A 15596-nucleotide genomic window follows, 5' to 3' on the forward strand; every position below is an offset into this window, starting at 1 on the left:
CCTCGCCCACATCTGAGGTCCTCTCCAAGGTTTCTCATAGTCAGCATTGTCACTGGCGTCCCACTGGATGTGAATTCTCCCTGCCCACTGGGTGTGAGTTTTCCTTGCCCTTTTGTGGGTTCTTCCGAGGATGTTGTAGTCGTAATGGTTTGTGCAGTCCTTTGAGACATTTGTGATTTGGGGCTATATAAATAAACATTGATTGATTGATTGATTGATTGAATATTCAATGCAAAAGTTGTCCGGGTTCCTTTTAAAAGGTTAATTTGTTGAACCTTGGCCCGCGGCTTTGTTCACTTTAAAATGTTGGCCCACTCTGTGTTTGAGTTCGACACCACTGGTTTGAAGTCACATCAAACAATTGCGAGAACGACTTTTTATTGTCAATATCTGCTGCTGAGTTTCATTTTTTAATGTTTTCTGCTGGTGGTCCGCCTCAGAATTTTTTCAATGAAAAAAATGTGCCTCGGCTCAGAAAAGATTGAAAAACGCTGAAGTAGCTTAAAACGCATTACAGGGAAATACTTGTGTGTTCTTGTCTTAAAGAGATTGTGAACAATGGGACAAAGTGCAGTTTTCCTTCAAGTACCTAATAATATCTTCAAAAATGTCTCACCTGACCATGTCCTGAACATGGCACCTGGTGTCCTCCGGGACACGGCTTGCAGTCCGGACCGAAGAAGCCTTTACAGCAGACGGGAGTCTGAAACAGGTTGTGTTATTCCACATACGTTCCTGCATCGTTTGTCCTCCTGTGACTACAGCAGACGGATCGTTGCTGCTACTGTGAAGACGCCACCCTAATACGAAGCTCTGTATACCGTGACAGTGACATTGCAGCGTGGCGAGCATCCGGTCACCGGGAAACCCAACGGCGAGCCATCAAAGGAGAGAGTGTAAATACAGCCGAAGACAGAGTAGCCCTGAACGAGCGCGGAGAAAAAACAAAGATGAAGAAGAAGAGCGCTACTATTAGCGGCGTGAAAGCAGGGTGAGACGTCTCACCGTGTAGACGCCGCCTGGCGAGCACTGTGACAGTTTGACTTTGGAGCAGCTCACACATTTGCCCTGAAACGACGCCGCAGAGAAAAAGGAAATATCTAACAGGAGCTTTCACAGAAGCACACAACAGAAAAGTCTTGTTGCAAGTCACCATGGTGATCTTGGTCTCCGTGACGTCACACCTTTGAGGCAGCAGGGGCTGGATGGATGCCGGCGTTAGAACCGTGTCAATCACGTACAGACGACCATTCTTCGCCTCCACATCGGCTTCCAACACGGCCGCTGTGTTCACCAACACCTGACCCTGACAATTCATCAACGCAACTCAGTCCATACGTCGATAATCAGCCATCAACAATCAGCAAGAAGTGATGCTTCCATTGAAAATGTCAAAATCAGTTGACAGTTGGATTTTTTCCCATAAGTGATCAATAATCAATACAAGCAACCAAACTCACGTTTTGGGTGACGTTGATGCTCAGCACCTGATTGGCCATCGTGACAAGTCGCGGGCCGGACACGGCGTTGAAGACATCCAACTTGCGGGACAAACACGAGTCATTGTTCATGCACGTGGTCAATTATCAAAGAGTGCAAGATTGTCAGGTGGAGTCTTACCTGCGTGGACGCCACAAAGTGATTCCTTAGAAGCTCCAACCGCTTTGTAGCGCCCTGAGAGTGAAGCAAAGATCCCTGCAGATGTCATTCTCCAAGAGTCAAAGACATTTTACCACAGCAGAACCTGTTTATGTCAAAACCCCTCAGAGTCGGTAACATAAGTGCTTGTTTACTTAACCGGAAATCAAATTAAATTGTCTACAATATTCAAGGCCTACTGAAATGAGATATTCTTATTCAAACGGGGATAGCAGGTCCATTCTATGTGTCATATTTGATCATTTCACGATATTCCCATATTTTTGCTGAAAGGATTTAGTAGAGAACATCGACGATACATTTCGCAACTTTTGGTCGCTAATAAAAAAGCCTTGCCTGTACCGGAAGTAGCAGACGATGACATCACCGGTGTGAGAGCTCCTCACATCCTCACATTGTTTATAATGTGAACCTCCAGCATCAAATCAAATCAAATCAAATCAAATCAACTTTATCTATGAAGCACATTTAAAATTTACCACAAGGCTGGGCAAAGTGCTGTACAATAGACAGGTAAAAGATAATACGAGGACCGAGCAAACAACACAACACAAACAGAATATGATAGAAAATAAATAAATAAAACATAAAAACAGGTTGACAGCAGGTTTATAATGGGCTGCCATTGCAGGATGGATATCACTTAGTGTTAAAGGCCAAGGAATAAAAGTATGTTTTTAAGAGAAATTTAAAAACAGGAAGAGAGGAGGCTTGTCTAGATTAGATTGGATTAGATAGTACTTTATTCATTCCGTCAGGAGAGTTCCTTCAGGAAAATTACAATTTTCAGCACAATCCCATTCAAGATCAGACAAACATTACAGGGAGACAGAACAGGATCGCTGACGGGTCTGCCGGCTTCCAGCGCCCCTTACAAAAAAGATGACATACAGGTAAACAAGGGGAGTCTAACACTCAGAGGTAGGTCGTTCCAGAGCTTGGGAGCAGCAGCGGCGAAAGCTGTCACCTCTAAGCTTCAGCCTTGTGTCAGGGACCGTCAGTAGCAGCTGATCACATGATCTTAGGGATCGAATGGGGCAGTAAGGCTGAAGGAGGTCGGAGAGATATGTTGGCACAAGGTTGTTTAGACCAGGGGTGCCCATTACGTCGATCGCGAGCTACCAGTCGACCGCGGGGGGTGTGTCAGTCCATCTCCAGCCAGGCTTTTAAAAAAAATAGACCTAAAAATGAGTGATCATCAATCTTCACCAAGACGTCACTTAAATGACATTCACGGTACCGGAGGGTCTTGTGAGATGACGCTGGCTGCTGCAAGATCATTATTATGAAAATATGACCGAGAGGAAGGCGAGAAACACTTTTTATTTCAACAGACTCTCGCGCCGTACCTTCCGTCAAAACTCTAAAGGCCGACTGCACATTTCCTATCTTCATAATAAAAGCCCTGCTTCATGCTGCCTGCGCTAACTAAATACAGAGTCTCGGAAAACTGGCGGGGGGGGGGGATCCTTTTTTTTTTTTTTTTTTTCTTTGTCATGAAAAAAGGAGGTTTTTGTGGTTGGTGCACTAATTTTAAGTGTATATTGTGTTTTTTATGTTGATTTAATAATGTTTTTTTTTTTATATATATATATATATATATATATATATATTTTTTTTTTTTAAATAAAAATGAATAAAAAATTCTTCTGCGGCCCGGTACCAGGCCGTGGCCCGATGGTTGGGGACCATTTATCATTTATCACTGTCTTAAGTTGTACATTAGCAAGAATGGAAAATAATTCCACCTGAAAAGCTTCAAAAATGTGTCTCCTCAGTTCCCAAACATTAACTGAGTGTTGTTAAAAGGAAAGGCCATGTAACACAGTGGTAAAAAATGCCCCTGTGCCAGCTTTTTGCAATGTGTTGCTGCCTTTAAATTCTAAGTTAATGATTATTTGCAAAAAAAAAATGGAATTTTCCCAGTTCGAACATTAAATATCTTGTCTTTGCAGTCTATTTAATTGAATATAAGTTGAAAATGATTAGCAAATAATTGCATTCTGTTTTTATTTACAAATTATACAACGTGCCAACTTCACTGGTTTAGGGTTTTGTAGATCTTAAAACAGGTCAAATGACGCCATCAGCTCACCGCAACGCTGCGCAGGTATTCCAGGTGACCATCCAACATGTCTTCAAAGGCCGAGCTGACAGGGGCAAAGACCGTCACCTGACCTGGGGCGTCCAGGATGGAAGCCAGGTCGACGGTCTGAGGTCACAAAGACAAAAAAAAACAGATGAACCCAACACTGACATTGCATCCTGCCTTGGTGTTGCATAAAACCTTGGATTCGGACTTACCTCCAGTAAAGAACTGAATGTCCCAAACTTGCCGTAGTCGGACACAATCTTGATTAAGTTCTCCTAAAGACACACAAACACAGGTTTCCGTCTCCAACTTGGACTGTGTTGACAGGAAGTGACTCACCTTAACATCGCTCTCCACTGTCGGAGCGACACTGTCCATCAGCTTGTTGAGGATGTGGATTATACCATTGGAGGCGACTAGGTCCGACTGGAGGACCACACCCCTCTTCCTGCTGCCATGGATTCGGATGGTAGTCTGCGAGTCCTGTAGAAGAAGGACGGTGAGAGACTTCCTGGCAAGTTCTTCCACTCACGGCTTGCTCAAGTCCCACCCTGTCAGATGTGTCGCTTTCCGCCGACTTCCCCGTCAGCGTATAGAAGACGTCGTTTTTTTGAAGCGTGTCAGACGTCATCACCCCGGCAACCAGGTGCATCTTACACAGGTACTTGGCTTTGGAGGAGTTGACAGTCAAAGCCCGCAGCTGCACACAACACGTACTTAAACACAAAGTCGACGTTGCCGCAAACAAAAAGGACTAAAGAGAAATCCTCACCGACATTCCTCTGAAACCTCTATTGATTGGAACGAAAAGCGTGAAAGGACCCAAGTTCTGCAGGGGCCATGACACAGAACCTGGTCAGAAGCATCAGCGTGAAACGTTAGACTTTGTCGCCAGGATGCTGTCCAACAGTGAGGATGTTCTGTTGTCACGTTAAAGGCCGACTGAAATGAGATTCGCTTACTTAAACGGGGATAACAGGTCCATTCTATGTGTCATACTTCCTCATTTCGCGATATTGCCATATTTTTGCTGAAAGGATTTCGTAGAGAACATCCACGATAAAGTTTGCAACTTTTGGTCGCTAATAGAAAAGCCCTGCCTGTACCGGAAGTAGCAGACGATGTGCGTGTGACGTCACGGGTTGTGGAGCTCCTCACATCCTCACATTGTTTATAATGGGAGCCACCAGCAGTAAGAGCAATTCGGACCGAGAAAGCGACAATTTCCCCATTAATTTGAACGAGGATGAAAGATTCGTGAATTAGGATATTGATAGTGAAGGACAAGGAAAAAAAAAGAAAAAGCGACGGCTCCGGGCGGCGGCAGTGTGAGCGTTTCAGATGTAATTGGACACATTTACTAAGATAATTCTGGAAGATTCCTTATCTGCTTATTGTTTTAATAAAGATTTAGTGAGATTTTAAAGATTGTAAAGACATACCTCGAGGTCGGATGGCTGCGGTGAACACGCAGTGTCTCAGAGAGAAGTCGAGGAGCCAAGCTCACAGCTGCCTTTTTTTGACATGACAGCTGCTGCTGTATGACGAATAATCCATTGATGTCTCCGGTAAGATATACATCACAATTTCCCCATCCAAAAACATGCTGGTTGACGTAGAGAAAACATTTTTGTTTGACCGCTCCACTTCACAACAAACAAAGAAACACCGGCTGTGTCTCGTTGCTAAAGACAGCTGCAATCCACCGCTTTCCACCCACAGCATTCTTCTTTATAGTCTCCATTATTAATTGAACAAATTGCAAAAGATCCAGCAACACAGATGTCCAGAATACTGTGTAATTATGCGATTAAAGCAGACGACTTTTAGCCGTGTGTGGTGCAGCTGCTAATATCTCCTGACAGTCCGTGATGTCACGCGTACGCGTCATCATTCCGCAACGTTTTCAACAAGAAACTCGCGGGAAATTTAAAATTGCAATTTAGTAAACTAAAGCGGCCGTATTGTCATGTGTTGCAATGTTAATATTTCATCATTGATATATAAACTATCAGACTGCGTGGTTACAAACCCACATGCCAATACGGCCTTTTAGTTTACTAAATTGCAATTTTAAATTTCGCGCGAAGTATCCTGTTGAAAACGTCGTGGTATGATGACGCGTATGATTACGCGTGCGCGTGACATCACGGATTGTTGCAGACATTTTGTTCCAGCCCTGGTCCCAGCTATAAGTCGTCTGCTTTAATCGCATAATTACACAGTATTCTGGACATCTGTGTTGCTGAATCTTTTGCAATTTGTTCAATTAATAATGGAGAAGTCAAAGAAGAAAGATGTAGGTGGGAAGCGGTGTATTGCGGCCGCCTTTAGCAACACAAACACAGCCGGTGTTTCCTTGTTTACATTCCCGAAAGATGACGGCGAAGCTTTACTATGGAACAGAGCGGTCAAGTGAACATGGTTCCCTACCACATGTCAACCGGCAGGTTTTGGTGAGAAAATGGTGGTAATAAGTCGGCTCTTGAGCGGAGAGCTTGCGTCGTTCCTCCTGCACCTGTCAAAGAGACAGCTGCGGACTCTCTTGCCTCCTCCGACCGGCCGCCCCCGAACGTGAGATGCTTCCACCGTGGAGGAGGGAAGAAAAAAAAACGCAGCCCGGCCCCAAGGGCTGCCTTCGCTTCGCCTCGTCGAGAAACGTGGCTTCCCTCAGAGACACCGGCGGTCACCACACCTGTGGCAACAGCCCTCCGACTTTCACTAAAACGCTAAAACACTAGTAACACAATAAGCAGATAAGGGATTTTCCAGAATTATCCTAGTAAATTTGTCTAATAACATCTGAATTGCACTGCCGGCTAGTTTTTTTTTTTTTTTTCCTAGTCCTTGACTCACGAATGTTTCATCCTCGCTCAAATGAATGGGGAAATCGTCGCTTTCTCGGTCCGAATCGCTCTCGCTGCTGGTGGCCATGATTGTAAACAATGTGCGGATGTGAGGAGCTCCACAACTCGTGACATCACGCGCACATCGTCTGCTACTTCCGGTACAGGCAAGGCTTTTTTTTAGCGACCAAAAGTTGCAAACTTTATCATGGATGTTCTCTACTAGATCCTTTCATCAAAAAATGGCTATGTCGCGAAATGATGAAGTATGACACACAGAATGGAGCTGCTATCCCCGTTTAAATAAGAAAGTCTCATTTCAGTAGGCCTTTAAGATCATGTCATCATCGTACCAAAGAGTGTGATGGCGTTGGTCAGCTGACCACTCCACTGGCCGCCCGGTTCCGTGTTGAGCTCGTAGAGACGTTGCATTATGTTACCGTAGCAGACTTTGCCATCGCCATGGTAACCTTGGAGACAAGTGCACCTGAAAGAAAGTTGCTCAGCATCCGGACCAACGCCAAATGAGTTAACTGTGAACCAAAAAGGCGACTGACTGGACTCGTCCTGGTTTCACCGTGGTGCAGTTGGCGTTCTTGTGGCATGAATCGGGCGTGCACGAATCCGCCAGGTGACAACCGCCATCCGCCGACTTGTCAAAGCCGGGAAGACACTCGCAGTGAGACTAAAACAAACATTCCATTTAAGAAGTCACTTCCTGTTCTTGATCATGTCCCACTTTTTCGCACCTTGCCCGGTCCATCATAGACACAGATGCTGGACACAGCCGAGCAGCCGCCCTGATTGGTCTGACACGGGTCCACAGCCATGCAGACCCGCCCGTCCCCGCTGTAACCTTGGTTACAAGCACAGATGTGCTGGTTTGGCCCAGAGTGGATACAGGTGGCGTGCACGTGACACACTTTCTTCACACATGGGTTTATGGCTGATGGAAAGACAGTCAAATGTATTTCCTTGCATTCTGTCGTCGTATCTGATGGGAGTTTTTGTACCACAGACTCACATGAACACTCGTCGCCGGACTTCCGGTATCCGAGGAGACACTGACAGACCAGGCGACCCGTCAGAGCTTCTTCCATGCAACGCGACTTAGGCGGGCACTGAAGGGAAGCACACGCTGGAAGCTCTGCAGGAACCAGGCAACAAGGAGTGACAGGGCGAAGGAGATGACAGGAGACAGAAAAGACAGGAGAAAACTCACCTTGATCGCACTTTGGGCCCGTGTAACCGGAGAAACAGGTGCATGTGCCGTCACCTTTGAGGCCGCCATCACACAAGCCGTGAACACACGAACAGACTGGACACATAACATCGCATTACAAGTCGCAACCGGAAACATACCAGAAGATCTTTAACATGTTCACCAGGTGGCTTACCTCCGCTACAGGTGGGACCGTATCGACCCACTTCACAGTCCTCACACGCCATACCTGCAAATCCCACCTGGCAGAATGACACACCCAAAAGGACAAGGGATCAACATGCAATCCACATGGAAGCTATATGTAGTCAACATGGAGGCTATGTGGTATCAACATGGAATCAACATAGTATCAATCAACATGGAATCAACTTTGGATCTGTGGAGAGACGGAGCCGAGGAGCCGACAGCGAGATAGGACAAACGCCGCTCATATCCGAGATGGCGGCCAGGAGGCGGGGCATGCGGCGGAGAGAAGAGGCGGGACGCACTCAGAACGACGCTGCAGCCAACCAAGTCAGGTGCGTAAGCGACACACCTGTGTTCAATCTCTGCATCTGCTGTTGCAGTACAAAAGGGGCGAACGAGGAACGATCGGGGCAGAAGTAGGCGAGGAAACCATGGCAACCGAAGACCACGAGCACGACGAGCGAGACCCAGACGAAGATGAGGCCCCGCAACAGAATCAGACAGCGGACACCGAAAGGTGTGCTGCAACCAGCAGGAAGAGCCCGCGTGCCAGAAAGTGGCGTGACCGAATGGCAAGAAGATGACAGGTTTATTGAAATAATAAATCAGAGTCAAACCTGCTACGATGCGTCTTGTATGGAGTGTCACAGCAACCCACACGGTGACGGCAGGAAGTTCGTCACAGGATCAATATTAAATAAGCATGGAATTAATATGAAATCAACCTAGGTCAACATGTAATCAATAAAATGGAATCAACACAGTTATAATATGAAATCAAACAATTTGTGACGCGTTGGTCACATGTTGATGCGGGTTTCGTTCTTCCAAGGATGCAGACGGGCTTTGGACACAGTGTGCAAGTAGGAAATTATTTATTTTAGAATAAAACAGACTTGGACGAAACCAAAAGAGCTAGCATGGGAGCTAGGAAACAACAAAGAGCCTTAGCATGGAAGCTCAGATAAACAGAATCTAGAACAAACGTCGTCACTTGATGCGTATGGCAAATTAGGAAGCAAGACAGACTGACGGGAGAAGGCAGACTTAAATAATGACCGTAATCACAAAACAGGTGCGCGTCAGGAGCAAGCGGCAGGTGAAAATAATGAGTTAGTATGGAAACCAACAGAAAACCCAAACAGACTCAAAAATCTAAATCATAAAATGATCCGGGCAGCGGATGATAACACAATTAGTCTACACATGGGATCTACATGGTACAACAAGGAATCCATATTGAATCAGCATGGAATCTTCATGTAATCAATATGTATTCCGCATTGATTCAATATGAAAGCAATATGTCGTCATCGTGCATTCAGCATGGAATCACTATAAATCAACATGGGAATCAGCATGAAATCAACATGGATTCAGCATGGAGGATACAAAATCCATTTGGAAAAAGCCTGTTATCCACATGGAATCTGCATGGATCCAACATGGAATGCGAATGGAATCAACAAAATGAGATCAACAATTAGTCTACATATGGGCTCTACATGGTATGACATGAAATCAATATTGAGTGAGCGCTTAATCTGCACGTAATCAACACGGATTCAGCATGGATGATATGGAATCAAAATGGACTCAGCGTGATATCGACATGGAATCTGCATGGATCCAACATGGAATGCCAATGGATTGAACATAGTAGTAATATGAGGTCAACAATTAGTCTAAATAAGGGACTTACATGGCATAACATGGAATCAATATTGAATCAGCATGGGATCGGCATGCAATCAACATGAATTCTGCATTAATTCAACATGAAATCAATGTGTCGTCATCATGCATTTAGCATGGAATCACTATAAATCAACATGGGAATCAGCATGAAATCAACATGGATTCAACATGGTGTCTATGTGGTATCAACGTGGAAACAACTTAGTATCAATATGGAATCAATATGGGATCAACATGGAATCTACATGAAATCTACATGGAAACAACATAGGACAAATATTGAATAAGCACGGAATCGATATGAAATCAAGCTAGGTCAACATGTAATCAATATGGAATCAGCATGGAATGCCAATGGAATCAACATTGTAATAATATGAGACCAACAATTAGTCTACACATGGGATCTAAATGGTATAACATGGAATCAATATTGAATCAGCGTAGAATCTGCAGGTAATCAACGTGGATTCAGCAGGGATTCAACATGAAAGCAATGTGTCGTCATCATGCATTCGGCATGGAATCACTATAAATCAACATGGGAATCAGCATGAAACCGACATGAATTCAACCTGGAGTCTATGTGGAATCAATATGGGATCAACATGGATTCTACATGTAATCAACATAGGATCAATATTGAATAAGCATGGAATCAATATGAAATCAACCTAGGTCAATATGTAATCAATATGAAATCAGCATGGAATCAACATAGTAATAATATGAACTCAACAGTGAGTCTACACATAGGATCTACATCAGTGGTTCTTAACCTTGTTGGAGATACCCAACCCCCCCATGTCCATAAAGCCGATAGGGAGAAGTTTTTATTTACACGATGAGTCGGGTGTGTCTTAGTACCATCGAACCCCTGAGGCCGACTCACCGAACCCCTAGGGTTCGATCGAACCCAGGTTAAGAACCACTGATCTACATGGTACAACAAGGAATCAATATTGAATCAGCATGGAATCAACATGGATTCTGCATTGATTCAACATGAAATCATGCATTTAGCATGGAATCACTATAAATCAACATGGGAATCAGCATGAAACCAACATGGATTCAATCTGGAGTCTATTTGGAATCAATATGGGATCGACATGGATTCGACATGGAATCAACATAGGATCAATATTGAATAAGCATGGAATCAATATGAAATCAACATAGGTCAACATGTAATAGATATGGAATCAGCATTGAATCCGCAGTGGAATTTCTGACCTGTATACCTTATTTTGTGTCTGTTTCAGTCCAAAAAGAAAGTCTATGTAAAAACCTCTGAACCACTGCTAAGCATATGTGGGGGAAAGTTCAGTTTGTGGTCACGCTAACTTTCTAAGAAATGTTATGACTGTTTGTTATGACTAAGGGATCCACGGTTGTTTTGGAGCCAGCAGTTGCAAAACAACAAGACCTTGACACTTGAGGAAAACATATAAAAAGCCAGTGGACCTATATTTGATATGATTTGCATGATTTTGTTTGATTCGGGATCCTTCGAAGGATGCTGTCTGCAATTCAATCCAACTTGTACTTTTGAATATGAGTAAATAAACCTTTTGTACTAAAACCACTTTGTTTGCAGTTTAAACTCTGGGCCTTTCCACCACAAATCAAAATGGAATCAACATATTAATAATAAGACATCAACAATTAGTCTACACATGGGATCTACATGGTATAACATCAATATTGAATCAGCATGGAATCTGCATGCATTCAACATGAAATTAATGTGTTGTCATCGTGCATTCAGCATGGAGTCACTATAAACCAACAAGGAATCGCTATAAATAACATGGGAATAAGCATGGAATCAACATGGAGGATATGGAATCAGCAAGGTATCGACATGGAATCTCCATGGATCCAACATTGAATGCCAATGGAATCAACATGGAGGATATGGAATCAGCATTGAATCAACATGGTGTCAATATGGAATCACCACTAAATCAACATCGAACAATCAATGATTATTTATATAGCCCTAAATCACTAGTGTCTCAAAGGGCTGCACAAACCACTACGACATCCCCGGTAGGCCCACATAAGGGCAAGGAAAACTCACACCCAGTGGGACGTCGGTGACAATGATGACTATGAGAACCTTGGAGAGGACCCGCATATGTGGGCAACCCCCCCAACATGGAATCTATATGGACTCAACATGGAATTGACATGTTTTAAGCATGGAAATAACATGGATTCAACGTGGAGTGGACATGAAGTCATCTGCATGGAGTCGACATGGATCCAGCTTCTAGTTAATATGGAGTCAAGAGATGTGTTACCTGACAGCTGCAGGTTCCGTTTCCTCCAAGTCCATCAGAACAAGATCCTCTGTTGCTGCAAGGTCGTTCTGCCTCTTCTGGACATTCTGACACACAAATAGGAAGTTGTGAGAAAACATGTGCGTCCTCCATTTCCACTTCCTGGTGTCAACATCACGTCACCCCCCCCAAACCACCAACAGTGGGCTCTAGGCCTGGTTCAGTAACACGGTGATGTCAGCACATTTTTGGAACTGCTGACACAGGCATGGAAGCCAGAAGGAAGTCGCACCTCTAACCGGACTGCTTCCTTTCATCACATGAGCTTTTAAACATGTAAAATATCAAGTAGTACAATAAGTCGAAGTACAAACCCTGTTTCTATATGAGTTGGGAAATTGTGTTAGATGTAAATATAAACAGAATACAATGATTTGCAAATCCTTTTCAAGCCATATTTAGTTGAATATGCTACAAAGACAACATATTTCATGTTCAAACTCATAAACTTTTTTTTGTTGTAGCAAATAATCATTAACTTTAGAATTTGATGCCAGCAACACTTGACAAAGGAGTTGGGAAAGGTGGCAATAAATACTGAGGAATGCTCATCAAACACTTATTTGGAACTTCCCACAGGTGTGCAGGCTAATTGGTAACAGGTGGGTGCCATGATTGGCTATAAAAGCAGCTTCCATGAAATGCTAAGTAATTCACAAACAAGGATGGGGTGAGGGTCACCACTTTGTAAGCAAATTGTCGAACAGTTTTAGAACAACATTTCTCTACGACCTATTGCAAGGAATTTAGGGATTTTACCAACTACGGTCCGTAAAATCATCAAAAATTCAGAGGATCTGGAGAAATCACTGCACGTAAGCGATGGTATTACGGACTTTTGATCCCTCAGGCGGTACTGCATCAAAAAACGACATCAGTGTGTAAAGGATATCACCACATGGGCTCAGGAACACTTCATAAAACCACTGTCAGTAACTACAGTTGGTCGCGACATCTGTAAGTGCAAGTTAAAACTCTACTATGCAAAGCCCAACCCATTTATCAACAATATCCGCCGGTTTGGAAAGGTAAGGTGTTCTGTGGTCCACATTTCAAATTATATTTGGAAACAGAGGACATGGTGTCCTCCAGAACAAAGAGGAAAATAACCATTCGGATTGTTATAGGCGCTAAGTTCAAAAGCCAGCATGTGTGATGGTATGGAGGTGTATTAGTGCCCAAGGCATGGGTAACTTACACATCTGTGAAGACACCATTAATGCTGAAAGGTACATACAGGTTTTGGAACAACATATGTTGTCATCCAAGCAACGTTATCATGGACGCCCCTGCTTATTTCAGCAAGAAAAGTGTTACAACAGCGTGGCTTCGTCAAAAAAGAGTGCGGGTACTTTCCTGGCCCGCCTGCAGTCCAGACCTGTCTCCCATTTAAAATGTGTGGTGCATTATGAAGCGTAAAATACGACAGCGGAGACCCCGGACTGTTGAAGGACTGAAGCTCTACATAAAACAAGAATGGGAAAGAATTCCACTTTCAAAGCTTCAACAATTAGTTTTCTCAGTTCCCAAACGTTTATTTTGTGTTTTTAAAAGAAAAGGTGATGTAACACAGTGGTGAACATGCCCTTTCCCAACTACTTTGGCACGTGTTGCAGCCATGAAATTCCAAGTTAATTATTATGAGTTTGAACATCAATTATCTTGTCTTTTTGGTGCATTCAATTGAATATGGGTTGAAAAGGATATATTTCTATTTACATCTAACACAATTTCCCAACTCCTATGGAAACGGGGTTTGTAGTAATAATAGTATTTACCAGCACAGTCAGGTCCCCAGTATCCTGGACAGCACATTTGAAGCTCTGCTTCCTTGTAGCACTCAAAGGAACAACCAGTGATTGACAGCTTTAAGGTGGCGCTACGGATGTAATACCTGCACACACACACACACACACACACACACACACACACAACAAAGTGGTTGTCTCAGAATTGAAGCAATTTAGTTTAAAAAAAAATTTTTTTTAAATCATGTGACTCACTGGCAGTCCTGTGTCGTGGCCCCAGGTGTCCTCTTGTAGCCGGAAGAACACGACAAGATGGCGGTCAGGCTGCATGAGTGACACGACGTGCGCGTCCGTAACACCGTTGAGTTGGAACACCAGTTCTAAAACACAGACTTTTACTTTGAAAGGCTACTGGACAGATCAGAGGAAAGTCCCTCGACAGAATGTCAATCGATGAGCACGTCAACATTCAGCACCTTACAGTGAATGAACCAGAAGGACACGTGACCTCTGACCTGTTTCGATGTCACTTCACTCCTCATCATCATCATCGTCGTCGTCGTCAAAACGGCGGTCCACAAAGTGACGACTGGCTGTGACGTCTGCATGGCGACGTCCTTGCTGTCTCATGTCCCCCTTGAGTGTGTGTCTCGTCTTTTTATGCTCAACCACCAGGACCCCCGCCCCCCCCCCCAGTCCCACACCCCTTGTTACCCATGCCCACCGCCAGGACCCCCTAACCTCCTGTCCCTCAAGCTTCCTGACAAGAAAAAGTGCTGACTTGCATGTTTTGTATCTTCTTCTTCATCTTGAAAATGCTCATTTACCCACAAAGTATTCCCGCACTCACACACACACACACGGAACAAATTTGTGTGTGTGTGTGTGTGTGTGTGTGTGTGTGTGCGTGTGTGTAAGCAGATAATAGCAGGACATCCTTGATTATCTTGTTTGTCTTTCCTGCAACTTTCTGCTGTGTCATCAAACAGGCTCACAGTCTTCCTGTTGATGATGAAGCATATACGATTTTGTATTTTATTTTTTACAATCTTTTTTTCATTGATTTAAAATGTTTGTTATTTTGTTTTAAAAATAAAACGATAGTGAATCCGAGTGTATTTAATAGACATCAATAAACAGGGCCGTCATGCAGGGGGCGTAGGGCGACAACAATTCAAAAGGCCCACAGCCAGCGAGGGCCCACACCTCTATGACAAAATTATGACGTACAAAGCAAATTAAAGGGGAACATTATCACAATTTCAAAAGGGTTGAAAACAATAAAAATCAGTTCCCAGTGGTTTGTTGTATTTTTTTTCAAAATTTTACCGGTCGCGGAATTTTCCTAAATAAAGCTTTAAAGTGCCTTATTTTCACTATCTTCGAAACCACTATCCATTTCCCTGTGACGTCATACAGTGCTGCCAATGTAAACAAACAATGGGAATACCACAGCAACATATAGCGACATTAGCTCGGATTCAAACTCGGATTTCAGCGACTTAAGCGATTCAACAGATTACGCATGTATTGAAACAGATGGTCGGAGTATGGAGGCAGATAGCGAAAACAAAATTGAAGAAGAAATTGAAGCTATTGAGCGAATAGCTATTGACGCTATTCGGCCATAGCGTGGGTGTACCTAATGAAGTGGCCCATAGCATGGCTGCCTTATTAGCATCGCCGGTAAAATGTGCAGACCAAACGATCAGGACTTTCGCATCTTGTGACACTGGAGCAACTTAAATCCGTCGATTGGTAAGTGTTTGTTTCGCATTAAATGTGGGTATCTAG

The 15596-nt window shown here is 43.7% G+C and overlaps 1 protein-coding gene across 2 annotated transcripts in view; it reads right to left on the minus strand.

Annotated features, from left to right (window-relative positions):
* The window catches only part of stab2 (stabilin 2), a 57573-nt gene extending 43101 nt beyond the window's left edge, over positions 1 to 14472 (minus strand). For both annotated transcript variants that reach the window (XM_061912083.1, XM_061912082.1), the window contains exons 1-21: positions 14318 to 14472; positions 14058 to 14182; positions 13833 to 13948; positions 12016 to 12101; positions 7995 to 8061; positions 7820 to 7915; positions 7622 to 7744; positions 7347 to 7543; positions 7155 to 7282; positions 6951 to 7084; positions 4524 to 4603; positions 4302 to 4451; positions 4091 to 4234; positions 3964 to 4026; positions 3755 to 3871; positions 1621 to 1674; positions 1461 to 1541; positions 1154 to 1306; positions 1006 to 1068; positions 822 to 923; positions 617 to 703 (exon numbers count right to left, since the gene is read on the minus strand). In XM_061912083.1, coding sequence (XP_061768067.1) covers positions 617 to 703; positions 822 to 923; positions 1006 to 1068; positions 1154 to 1306; positions 1461 to 1541; positions 1621 to 1674; positions 3755 to 3871; positions 3964 to 4026; positions 4091 to 4234; positions 4302 to 4451; positions 4524 to 4603; positions 6951 to 7084; positions 7155 to 7282; positions 7347 to 7543; positions 7622 to 7744; positions 7820 to 7915; positions 7995 to 8061; positions 12016 to 12101; positions 13833 to 13948; positions 14058 to 14182; positions 14318 to 14410 — 2259 coding nt within the window. In that variant the 5' untranslated portion in view covers positions 14411 to 14472. The remainder of the gene's footprint in view (positions 1 to 616; positions 704 to 821; positions 924 to 1005; positions 1069 to 1153; positions 1307 to 1460; positions 1542 to 1620; positions 1675 to 3754; positions 3872 to 3963; positions 4027 to 4090; positions 4235 to 4301; positions 4452 to 4523; positions 4604 to 6950; positions 7085 to 7154; positions 7283 to 7346; positions 7544 to 7621; positions 7745 to 7819; positions 7916 to 7994; positions 8062 to 12015; positions 12102 to 13832; positions 13949 to 14057; positions 14183 to 14317) is intronic.
* Positions 14473 to 15596: the final 1124 nt, after the last annotated feature.

Source organism: Nerophis ophidion, linkage group LG10, assembly GCF_033978795.1.
Source record: "Nerophis ophidion isolate RoL-2023_Sa linkage group LG10, RoL_Noph_v1.0, whole genome shotgun sequence".
NCBI lineage: Eukaryota > Metazoa > Chordata > Actinopteri > Syngnathiformes > Syngnathidae > Nerophis > Nerophis ophidion.